This window comes from Bison bison, unplaced genomic scaffold, assembly GCF_000754665.1.
Source record: "Bison bison bison isolate TAMUID 2011002044 unplaced genomic scaffold, Bison_UMD1.0 scf7180017864239, whole genome shotgun sequence".
Lineage (NCBI taxonomy): Eukaryota > Metazoa > Chordata > Mammalia > Artiodactyla > Bovidae > Bison > Bison bison.
In genome coordinates this window covers 2,870,144-2,882,536 of record NW_011494811.1, presented here as the reverse complement: position 1 = coordinate 2,882,536, position 12,393 = coordinate 2,870,144, and the positions used below count along the sequence as shown (strand labels likewise).

At 52.3% G+C, this 12,393-nt stretch overlaps 1 protein-coding gene across 4 annotated transcripts in view; it reads right to left on the bottom strand.

Annotated features, from left to right (window-relative positions):
• The window catches only part of ACTN1 (actinin, alpha 1), a 98,657-nt gene that overhangs the window by 15,862 nt on the left and 70,402 nt on the right, over positions 1-12,393 (bottom strand). For all 4 annotated transcript variants that reach the window (XM_010846704.1, XM_010846701.1, XM_010846700.1 and 1 more), the window contains exons 7-9: positions 8,767-8,848; positions 7,460-7,545; positions 547-639 (exon numbers count right to left, since the gene is read on the bottom strand). In XM_010846704.1, coding sequence (XP_010845006.1) covers positions 547-639; positions 7,460-7,545; positions 8,767-8,848 — 261 coding nt within the window. The remainder of the gene's footprint in view (positions 1-546; positions 640-7,459; positions 7,546-8,766; positions 8,849-12,393) is intronic.

The following is a 12,393-nucleotide window of genomic DNA, read 5'->3' as shown; positions in this document are numbered from 1 at the left end:
CCGGGCTAAGCTGTTCAGGGGCTGAATTAAGGAAGGAGCAAGTGGTGCTCTAACCCAAATGCAGTCAGTGGCAGAACAGCAAACCCATCCTGTCCCCCCCGTCCTCTGGGTGGGCCCAGCCGCTAAGCTAGCCTGAGCCAGCCTGATTTATCCCTGGTTCACATCCTCTCAGAACTGCACGCTCCTTTTAAGTTCAAACGCAACTCCCAGAGTAACAGTACACTGGGCCCAAAAGGCCTCTGAGGTCTCTTGGCACAGCTTTCATTTGTCAAGTGAAAAAAAATCAAGAGCAGAGAGGTGATAGAAAAAGCGTGGAACTCAGCTCTTCAAAGTCCCGACTGGCCCCTGACCCACCCCCACCCCCGATCTCTGGGGGAGCCCAAGCCGCCCTCCGTCAGCTGCTGTGATGAGGGGCAATGCCCAGGCTGGGACTGTGCCCGGAGATGGATTTGGAGGAATGGATGGGTACTGCAGGCTCCCTGGTCTCTCAGGACAGGGTGGCAAGGCCTTGCCAGGGCCAGACCAGGAGAACCCAAGGGTACCCACGTCGCTGGCCAGCTTCTCGTAGTCCTCCATGAGCTGCTCGTTCTCCTGGTTGACGGCCAGCACCTTGCAGATGCGATTGGCTGCTGTCTCGGCCTGACAAGACAGAGAGGGTGGTGGTCAGCGTCGCAACAGCGGGAGCGCCTGGCACACGCCTGCGCCAATAAGGGCTCCTCCCACCCCTGCAGCATCACATGGCTGGAAGGCAGCTCCCAAGACTTTGAATTCACAGGCTCCTCATCATCCTCTTTACCAGCCCAGGCTGAGTCCCACAGAGCAAGTGAGCACACACAAAGACCTAAGTGGCTGAACTGGGGGCCCCTGGAGAAAAGACTGTAAGTTTGAGATCCAACATGTATGTTGGGAAGAAACTAAGTCAATGGTTGATATAATTGAGATGCTGAGCTCAGGTGGAAGGTGAGAAAATCTATGCCTATCCTGGAATTCCAAGTAGAGACCCTGGGACTCCCAAGGTTCAGGCTCTCAGACTGGTTCTGCCAGGATTTTGGAGATGCAGGAATTTAAATCTGGGCATCCTAGAATAAGGTGGTGAGAGGGAGTGGGGCCGCTCAGGATCCTTGCAGAATCTCAAGGCTCCTGGCCCAAAGAACTTTAGAGAAGATGCAGGAATTAAGAATCAACCCAGCATAGACAGGATGCCCAGAAAGCCACCCTGGGCACCTCTGGGAAAGGTAAACACACATCCCACACCGAGTGCTGGGCCAGCAGACACCTGAGGTGGGCCAGGTGGCAAGAAGAATAAAAGACTGAATGGCAATCAGATGCAAAGGCCCAGAAACCCAGGGGACACGGCTTCTCTGGCTCAGAGGGCCCTCTGCACCTGATGCCAGCAGGGACTTGGCTCAGGTGATCTCTAAATATAATTCCCGTTCACAGTCCTAACCCAGCTCCAAGGGGAGGGGAACTCGAAGCCATCTGGGCCCCGGGATAGGAAGGAAGATAGCCTGAGTGTGGCAGCAGGCAATCATGACAAGTAGACAGATACACATCCTAGGGCCCAGGAGAAGGGTGACCCTGCAGATGGCAAAGGTTGAAGAGGGAGAAAGATGGGACCTTGAACCCACTTGATGAACAATGGGTTTCAAACTGCGGCAAGATAAACTGAGTTTAGGCATCAGGAAGAAGTTCCTGAGAAAGAGGGTGCTTTCATTTGGGAAGGAATGACTGAGAAGATGTAAATGTTTTTTTCCTCGTGGAATTCTTCAAATAGGACACACACCCACCAGACCACGTGATGCGTGGGTGACTGTGCCGGGAGGTATGTGCACGAGGGCAGGATGAGATCACCATAAAGGACCTTTCAAGCTCAAAGTGAAGACATACCCTCCACGGCAGGGTGTCAGGGTGGGTGAGCCTCCAGCAGGGCAGCTGTGGCTTGACCGCGGAGCAAGGAGCTGGGAGTCCCAGGTCTCAAGAAACGGAGACAAGCCATCACATCCTTAGACCCTCACCCCCGGCCCCACCACCTAACTGTCCTGGAGATGCTAAAGCCACTTCTCAACAGGACAATCAGGAACCCCCGATTGATCATCCTTCCTCTTAAGAACCAACAGGCAACCGTGGGGAATCCCAAGAGGTGACGAGGAGGGAAATGCCTCCCCGGACCTGTCTCAGAAGATGAGAGGCCACAGAACAAGTAGGGTCCTGGGCACTGGCTGATGTACCCCATGAATCTGCCCAAAGTCACCAGAGTTGTTTCCCAAAGGCTGGGGAGGGGGACCCTGGCAGAGGCCAGTGCTCTCCTGTGTGCTGACATGTATGTAAGAACATGGGGTGGCTGCAAAGTCCCCGGCCCAAAGTGCTGACCGAGCAGGTAAGAATCGCAGGCAAGAGTCAACATCGCTGTGACAGTTAATGGATCAAGCCCGCCTTCACCTTGTTATCCTCTGATTCATCTTGAGATCCTAAGCTTGGAAGACATAAACTTTGATTTGTGGGCCAATTTGCAGACTTGATGGACTGAATGAGGCCTGCATGCTCATGGGATTCTGGAAGACGTGACTTCTGGGCCTCAAAAGCCTCACCCGCCCCTCAGAGCCGGCTGTCTGATCCAGGGTCAAAGGGGGCTCCTCTTGGATAAAGTCTGGGGAGTTTCCGGGTGGGCCTTCTGGGGACTTTTTACAAAGATCATCGATGGGCTGAGAAAATATTTTATGGAAACAGGCAAAAGGGTGACTTCCAAGTACCAAAGGAAAAAATTTCTGACCCTTCCATGGAAAGTATTTTTATGTTTTTTTTATGACCCACTATTTGTATTACTAAACAGTGTCATACAAAACAATGTGCTTAGTTTTACATTAGTTGTTTCCAAGTTAGGGCTTCCCTTGTGGCTCAGGTAAAGAATCTGCCTGCAACGCGGGAGGCCTGGGTTCGATCCCTGGGTCAGGAAGATCCCCTGGAGAAGGGACTGGCTACCCACCCCAGTATTCTTGGGGCTTCCCTGGTGGCTCAGACGGTAAAGAATTCTGCCTGCAATATTGGAGATCTGGATTTTTAAGTTATGGATTATTATTCCCAGAGCACTTAGCTACCCCCAAATGAAACCCTTGCTATCCCAGGTCAAACTGAAAGGAAGCAGCTTCAATGATGGTGACATCAAACAGCCAAATGTGGCCAAATGAACCCCATGGCTCTGCCACCTGCCACCCACAGAGTCATGCGAATGCCAAGAAGATCTCATCTGCGACACTTTTAGTCAAAAAATTCCCAAATCTAGCTAGAATTGCCCATTTCCTTCCTCCCACAGCTTCCTTCGGCTCAGCCTTCCTTCACGATCCAAGTGAGTTCCCTGCCCTGGTGTTCCTGCCAGCAGCACCCCCAGACGCCAGTCGCCAACTCTGGCTTCACCCCTACTCCCTGTTCCAGCTTGCAGGATGAGACCCAGACCAGTGCTAACTTGCTCTCCCTTTGAGGCTGCATGGTCACACCACGAAGCTACCCACAAACCGTAACCGCCTTCCTCAACCTCCCCGAGCCTTTCATTTGCAGAACTCCCCCACCACTCAACCCTTAAGACCCTCAGGCTCAAGTGTCTCCTACTCAAGAAAGCCTCCATGGGGCTTTCCCTAGTGGCTCAGTGGTAAAGAATCTGCCTGCCAATGCAGAAGACATGGGTTCCATCCCTGGTCTGGTCAGATCCCACATGGCACAGGGCAACTAAGTCGGTGTGCCATAACTACTAAGCCCATGTTCTAGAGCCTGGGAGCCACAACTATTGATCCTTGAGCTGCAGCTACTGAAGCCCTAGCACCTAGAGCCCGTGCTCTGCAACAAGAGAGGCCACCACAATGAGAAGCCCTCACTGCAACTAGAATGTAGCCCCCGCTTGCTGCAACTGGAAAAAAGCCTAAGCAGCAATGAAGAGCCAGCACAGCCAAAAAAAAAAAAAAAAGCAAGCAAGCAAGCAAGAAAGTCTCCATGTCCCACAGCCCTGCAGCAACCCCTCCCCTGCTCAGGTCTGAAGCACAGCAGAGATTAGACCACAGCATTGTGAGCTTCTTTTATTAAAAGTTTTCCCAGATGGACCATGAATCTCCCGAGGGCAGGTACAGGATTTCTTTGCCTTAGAAGATTCACAACCGACAGATGACAAATGGAATGATGCAAACAGCATCATCTACTTCTAAGAGCATCCAGAACCCCACAGCAGATCCAGTTCACACCCTAAAGGGCTGTTTTCTCAGAAACAGTTCACAGGCCATGAACATTAAAGCAACAAACAAAACAAAATCTGGTTGCTCACAACACCTTCTAAATCCCTTCGGAGAAGAAGAAGAGAGAGGAGAGGCTGAGAAAGAATTAGAACCTAAACCAGTGCATCACACAGAAGCTGGTCTCATCTGACTAGGAACGTCAATCACACACACACACTCGTATCCACACAGGCACACAAATACATATACACAGGCGTGCACACGTCCTCCAGACTTGGCTGCCTTTCTAGTTCCACTGCCCAAGGCTTGACAAGAGAAGGACAGTGGAGAGGACGCAGGGCACCAGACACGGGTTTCAGGAGACTCTCCCACATTGGCTTCAGACACAAGACAGTCAAGAAAGGAAGAGGGTAGGAAAGACTCCTCTTCCTTCCACAGGAGAGGGGGAAGAGTCCCCGCCCACCAGCCCGCTCGGCTCTAAGCAGTTGCCTGAATCCTTCGAAGTGGGTTGGCAGGGGCAACTCTGGGTGAGGCCCCCAACCCAGGACACGAAAGGAACACCACCCACACCCCCAGCCCCATACCCCCCAAGCTGATGACGCTGTCCTCAGATACGGACCAAAGTAGCATGAAATGACTGCAACAAGGATGAGTGAGAGGGAAGAGGGCATGGGGAGGAGGTGGTATGAGATTTGGGAAGGAGAATAGCAGGCTGCTACACACGTGCACACACACACACACACGCACACGCGCGTGCACGCGGACACCCACACAGGCACAAGCTCCCTCCCGAGCATCATCAGCCAGGACACAGGGAAGGCTCCAGAGACAGGGAAGGCCAGTGTTAACAGGCATGAAGCCCAGGACAGAATCCTGCAAGAGCAGGAGAGGAGGAGGAGTTGGTGGAAGGAGAGTTGGAAAGACCATGGCAGGCAGCTCAGCCTAGCTCTGGGCGCGGGCAGGGCTCCATGCGGTTCTTGGGGCTGGAGGTCCCCCGAGACAAGCAGATAGATGGTGCTCACATCCTGCCTAAAAGGTGGGGTGTAAGAGGGGCCAGAAGAAGTTGACAAGAAAGAGCAGCAGCAGAGATGGGACAAAGAGAAAGAAGAAGAAGCAAGATGCAGACCAGAGAAGAGGCTGGAAAGGTCTGGGCCTCCTGGGGGGGCAGGGACACCCAGAATAGGGAGCCTCCAGGCAGGGCTGTTTCCTGCCAAGCAGCGCCCATGAGACCTGGAAGGAAAGTGAAGAAGGTCACGGGTGCCCATCCAGGCAGGGGATGGGCCTGCTGCTAGCTCACCTCATGCTTTTATGTATAATTTTTTTTTTAAAGGCACCTTTTCCCTCAAGGCACTTCTATTAGAAAACTGTCATTCTCATTCTGTTAGAAGACATTTTTAGGGCCATTTCCAAGATTATTTTAGTAAAAAATATTCAAATCTTCATGGTCTATGATGTACACGTGGCACCCTTGTACAGTGTGCAACCTGCACCACTGTCCCTGGCAGACATGGGTGGGAAGGATCAGGCAGGACTCTAAGCCCAGGGCCTGGACACCAGGAGGAAGGTAAAAGAATTCTCCCTGCCCTGACTGCTGGGTAATTTTAGAGGGTGGTCTTGCTCAAGTAGAAGGAGGGAGAGAGAGAAGTGACAGGGTCCTCAATATTTATGAAAACAAGCAGAGCCCCAAACTGCACTGCTTGGGATAAGGGCTTTCAACTCAGTCCAGGGAAAGAGCTGAGACTTCTTTCCTGTTTGTGGCACCCATTATGCCCAGTGTGTGGGGACAGAGATGCCCAAGGCCATCCAGAAGCGGGCGTTCTCCAGCATCTTTAAGTGTCCTGGCCAAAGTTCAGAGAGCATCCTGCCCTCCTGCAGGACGTCGGGGTTGTGTGTGTGTGGGGTCTTTTCTAATCCTTCCTTTCATTCCAGGGCTGCAGTTCCAAGGGGCTGCTGCTGGAGTATTCGGAGAGGATGGAAGAGGTGGGCAGAAGGGCGCTGGGAGAGTGGGCGAGGCCGAGGGAGAGCTCACCTTCTGCGCACCGAGAAGGCGTGGCCGTGACATGAAACATTAGGTCACGGGGCCTTCCCATCCGGCCTTAGCGTGCCTATACATCTGCACAGAGAAGGAGAAGAGGTTGAGAGGAGAAGGAGGCGGCACAGCACAGAATCAACCCAACAGCCACGGTAGACAGAGAGCACAGACAGACAGACACTGAGAAAATGAGATGCTGGCAGGACAAACGGGACAGGGTGTGAGAGAGTCCAGGCTGAAAGAGCAAAGGTGGGGGCTGGGGAAGGCTGGGGGCAGGGGAAGGGGCATCACCCCATCATGCATTTCAAAACAGGCCACTCAAACTCCATGCAGAGGGCAGGAAATCTGCCTGAGTGTGAGGCAGGTCCAAGGCCCAGAGCTGATAAGGCAAGCCTGCTGTTTGTGGTCACAGCAACCTGGATGCTGTGTTTCTGGGGTCCTGCCTGTGAGGGAGGTCTAGCGGAGGGGCGTCAGCTGCCAGCTAACAGAAATACTCAAATCTTCAGTGTCAATGATTTGAGTGCAGAGCCTGCACCACTGGACTGGAACCTCAGACCTCCCTGAGCAATACTAGGTCAGGACACTGGCAGGGCTCACAGCTGCTCCCCCTTTCCCTCCCTCCCTCCCTCGTGTACTGACCCCACCTGGGGGCCCAGGGCAAGATATAGAAGGTGTCAAGGACCAAGGAGCTGTGGACAGATTGGCTAAACCACAGTTGTGAGCGGGAGAAAGGGAGGGGCTTCGTGGCACTGCTGCAGGACAGGTCAGTGAAGACAGGAGGTGCCCCTGTCAGATTTCCTCCCTAAGGGCCACCGTGCTGCTCTGCTAAAGCCATAGCTTCAGCAGAGGTGGGCAAGGAGGGCTACTGCCCACGTCGCCTTCCAGGCGCCTCCTGGTTAATTTCACCCATGCCGCCCCTTCCTGCTGAAGTCTGCCATCTGGGTCCCAGAAGGTGAGCTCTTTCCCAGTGTTCTCTGAGACAGCAGATAGAGGAAGATGAGCGAGAGCAGAGAGGCTGGGGTGGGGTGGGGGGTGGGCAGGAGAGGAGCTGAGCAAGAATATGACACGCCACGTTGGCACCGGGGACTGACGCTACTGAAGAGACAGACCGTCCGGACTCTGTCGCCGGGGAGAGGAGGGGTGGGAGGGCGTGGATTGGGCTCAGGCATGAGGTGCGCTGGGCAAGGAAGGAGCAAGGGGCCCCAGGTACCTTCTGGGCTCCAGAGAAGGCGTGGTAGAAGCTGGACACGTAAGTCATGATGGCTTTCTCGTCCGGGCGGGCGGTTCCGACGATGTCTGTCAAGAAAAATCTGGAGTTAAAGCCAGCTGGTGAACACATGATACACTCCCTAATGTGATGGGAAAAGCAGCTCTCAGAACCATAAGTCTTCTTGCCAAGACGCTGAGCCTGGATCTAACCAGCATCTGGCATCAACTTCCACTCACAGGAACACAAGAGGTAGAGGAAGGAGTGAAATGGTACCTGAGGAAGGAAACGAGACAAACCAGAGAAACGGGCGCTCAGAACAGCTGGTCGTCAGGCTACAAGTTCAATGCCAGGAACCAAAGGTGTTGGAGGGAAGAGGGAAATGCTACAGATTAGAAAAGATACAAGAACTAGAACAATGAAATGCCACGTGCACACTCTGGTCAAACCAACTAAAGAGAAATAATGGGGAGATTTTGATTTTGAACCAAGTGGCAGATGTATCCAAGAATTACTGTCCATTTGCTTGGTGTGAAAATTATTTTATGATTGAAAAATAGAATGAAACTATTTCTATTTTTAAGGTCTATATTCTGAAGTATGTAGTAGTGAGATGCTATGATGTGTCTGGGATTTGTTTTAAAATACTTCAACAAGAAGACAAATAGAAAAAAAAAAAAAAAGTGACAAAATTGCAATAATTGTTCTATCTGGACGGTGGGTATATGGAAGTTCCTTATATTATTTTCCCTTCTTTTGCACATTGGAAAATGTCCCCACAACTTGACAGACATTGTCACAAACTGTACCTTCCATCTCTTCTCCTAAGGGTCCATTCATCTTTCCAAAAAGTCATTAGCATGCCCATAAGTGTTCTTTCTCTCCCTCCCTTTCCCCTGTGAAGTTAGATATGCATATAGACCTCAAACTCAAATCATCTCTTTGAATTACCCATCACTGCAAGCTCCCATGTACGTACATGAAGCACATGTAAATAAACCTTTTTCTCTCCCCTAAACAACAAAGGACCACTGTGCTCCACCCCAACACCCAGCACCCCAACTCCAAGACCAAGATACGCATCACCCTCGGGCAGCCCTTTTCAGCACCAGCCACCACCTCCCCCTCCACATCTCAAGGTATCGTCTACCTGTGGAATCCCTGAGAGACTAGTGATCCCCAGGCTCTCCAGAAGAGATCCCAGGAACCAGGCCTTCTCCCGTCTGGCCTCAGAGTGCCAAGGCCCAGCCCCTTGGCCGCTGCACGCAGCTGGGAGAAAAGCCGAAGGCTCAGAGGGAAGGGCCTCTCACCTTCCGCATCCAACATCTTGGGAATGTCCAGGTACTTCTCCGCTACATCGAAAGCTGTGTTCAAGTTTGTCAATGGGTCATCCTAGGGGAGAAGAAGAAGAGGCAGGTGAGAAGCACAAGAAGTCTCTGATGCCCCCACCTGCATGATCATCAAGGCTGGGGGGCAAGCGGGTACTGCTGTGGCCCCTCCCTGGTTCAGTCCTCAGGGGCCAGCTCTGGGTATAGAAGTCTGGCCTCATGGCCAGGATCTGCTAGCTGGGGGACTTAAATGCCATCTTTCCTCTTCAAGTTGCAGTTTCTTTGTCAAAGAAATAGAGTGAAGAATACTAGCCTGCAGCCCAAGAAAGAATTGCTAAGAAAGGCAAGCTGAGACAGGGGCACTGGCCTGGGAACCATCAGTCTTGACTTCTGGTTTCAGCTCTGCCACCAGCCAGCTGGACTGGCAAACAACCTAACCTCAGTCTCCCCATCTGTTACTCAAAAGTTGGACTAGGAGCTCTCAAGCCCCTTTGGTGCTCACATTCCATGAAATCTGGGGACTCCTTCAAATAGCCACAGTCTTCTGACTACGTTCTGGCTTCTGCTACCTTCTCAAGACAACTTATCGGGGACTGGTGAGGAGGTGAAAAAGTCAGAACCCTCGTGCACTGTTTGGTGGGGTTGTAAAATGGTACAGCTGCTATGGAAAAACAGTATGGAAGTTCCTGAAAAAGTTAAACATGGAACTATATGACATAGCAATTCCACTTCTGGGTCTATATCCCAAAGAACTGAAAACAGGGACTCAAATAATTGGACATCCACGTTCATAACAGCATTATACATGATAGCCAAAAGGTGGAAATAACACAAACGTTCATGGACAGATAGACAGACACAGGATACTATTCTGCGGAAAAAAGAGAAGAGATCCTGAAACGTGCTACAACATAGATGAACCATGAAAACATTAAGCAAAGGGAAATAAGCCAGACTCAAAGAACAAATATTATATGATGCCACTTATACAGGTACCTACTCCTAAATTCCTAGATACAGAAAGCAGAACGGTGGTCTGCCAGGAGCTGGCAGAAGCAGGAGTGGAGAGTGATGGTGTGATGGCTTCAGAATTTCAATTTTGCAAGATGAAGCATTCTGGAGATGGACGGTGGTGGTGTGAATATACTTAATATCACCGAACTGTACACTTAAAAATGCTTCAAGTGGTACTTGAAAAAAAAAATTGTGGAGTATAATTGCTTTACAATGTTGTCTTAGTTTCTGCTATACAACAAAGTGAACCAGCTGTATGTATACAAATATCCCCTCCCTCTCACCCCTCTAAAAGTGGTACTTTTCATATTATGTACATTTGACCAAATTGAAAAAAAAAATTTAATGTGGAAAAAGAGCCACAACTTAGTAGAGAGTTCCTGGCTGGACCTCCCACTCTCTTCTTGGTTCCTAAGCCTAACCTAAAGCAAACTGGCTTTGTCAGCCTGCGACTCAGCTTCTGCATCTGCTAAGGTGAGAATCAAAGGGGACAAAAGGGTACATCCATTCATTTGGGACACTTTCAGGAAGAAATTGCTCAAAATAGAGAAGGTGGAGTCCTTCTGGGAAAGCTTCTGACAGTTTCCAGAATGATAAAAACCACTGCCAAGAGGCAGTGGTCATATCCGTCCAAGGCCTTAGGCCATCCTCAGGCCCCGGGTGCGCACGCCCCTACCCTGCCAGATTCCCAGGGACCACCAGGCCCCCATGCCCACCGAAGGAAGTGCTCCCTGGTCAGAGCCCTTGGCTCCCCGCTGTTCCCAAGCTCCAGAGGCTCTGGCAACCTCTGGGCTTTCTGGTAAGAGCCCATGGTTCAGTGGGAACAGGTCTGTGCTAGGATTCTAGTATCGCTATTGCTACTGTATTGAAGAGAAGAGACAGACACAGAGAAATGAGCCGAGAGAAATGAAAAGACACGGAGAGGGCAGAGGGTGGGGAGAGAGCTGGCCGGGGATGAGACAAAGGCCCCTGGACTCTCCCTCCCCGAATGGCTGAGGCTCCTGGAGTGAGGGCGGGGGTGTGTGGGGTGAGACTGAAGAGCCACAGTCAGCACAGGCCCCGCTTTACACAGGGTTGGGCACAGCTGTGCATCAACTGGGTGCTGCCTCCCTAGCCCCCCACGCAGGGACCCAGGCACACACACTCCCGTCACCACGGTGCATCCGCTGACCGGCTGGGAGGACTGTGATGATGACGCCTTTAAAAAAGTCTCCATCTCCAGGATTCCCCCACGTCGGCCCCTGTTTGGTTTGGCCGCACACTTTTCAGCTGGGGCGGTGGGGAGTGGGGTGGTGGTGGTGGGTTCTCAAATTGCTTTTTTTCTTTGCAAAGTGGCTGAATTAGAGGGCTGGGATTCCCCATCCCCCGAGAGGTAAGCCGGCCCCCGTCCACATATACCTGGACACAGCTATCACAGGGCCAGTCAGCGGGCTCCCCTCCTTCGGCAGGTGGTGAGCCCCTCCAGAAAGGCAGGGGCCCAGCCTCAAGCTTCAGGCCCAACTTAGGATTTCTGGAGAGTGTGGGAAACTCCACCAGACTCTTTTCTCCCCTCACAAATCCTTTTCAGCAGCCCCCTCCTACACACACATCCCCCCAAACAGAGGGTCTGATGCCACAGAGCAGCTCCTCTACCTGCAACATCAAGCCTGGCATGGCCACAGGTGGGCACAGGGGGACTTGGCTGAAAACCAAGATCTCCAAGTACTGAGGTCAAGGAGACAAAAACCAGAACAGTCATTCCTAGAAGCCTTTTTTGTCAAGAGATCCAAGCACCGACAGGGGACATTCCAACCTGAGCTCCAGACCATCTACTGGGGTGGGGTGGGGAGGGCACCATGGGTGGTCTCTCCCAGGATGCCTGCTCCACGAGGCCTCTTGTGCCGGGATGGGCTGAGAGGGAGGGCAGTGAGTCCAGTCAGAGTGTCCTGGACGGCCCTCTCCAAGGTCAGGCCAGTGTCCTTTAACCAGCCCGGACGCTAAGAACCACCATGAAGCTAGACACACAGCTCCCACCTCCCGGTCTGCTCCTCAACACAGACGCTCAAGAAAATCCCCCAGCAGCTTCACGCCAAAAGCGCAAATGAAATCAAGCGGCAACAAAATCCCCTCCAACTTTCGACCAGAAGGGAAAGCAGATCCCTGGCGGGGACCTGCCTAGGACTGCGCAGCACGTCTCAGACAAGGCTGGGATACACATCTCTAAGGACATGAGAATCTAAAATTAGGAAAGTAAGGCACGCACCTTGGGAAACCCAGAAAACCAGAACGGGGAAATGCCACTGAGGATCTCAGAACGGGGAAATGCCACTGAGGATCTCAGCATCCTAACAGAATTTCTGTGGCGCTTTTGATGCCTTTCCTGGCAGGTTGGGCATGTTGGCAAGCATATACACACTCAAGGAGCCCTGATGTAAGGTGTTTTCCTCTTACTTCCAGAGGGGCCGTCTCCTAGGCTAGTCTAAGACTGACACGCTCTCACGCTGGGCTGTGGGCTCTCAGAGCAGGTGGCCCAGTCCCGCCCTTCCCCCACCCACCCCAGGGGGACCAGCTGGGTGGGAGCTGGCGGGGACAGGTGGGGGGGCCAGGCGAGCACAC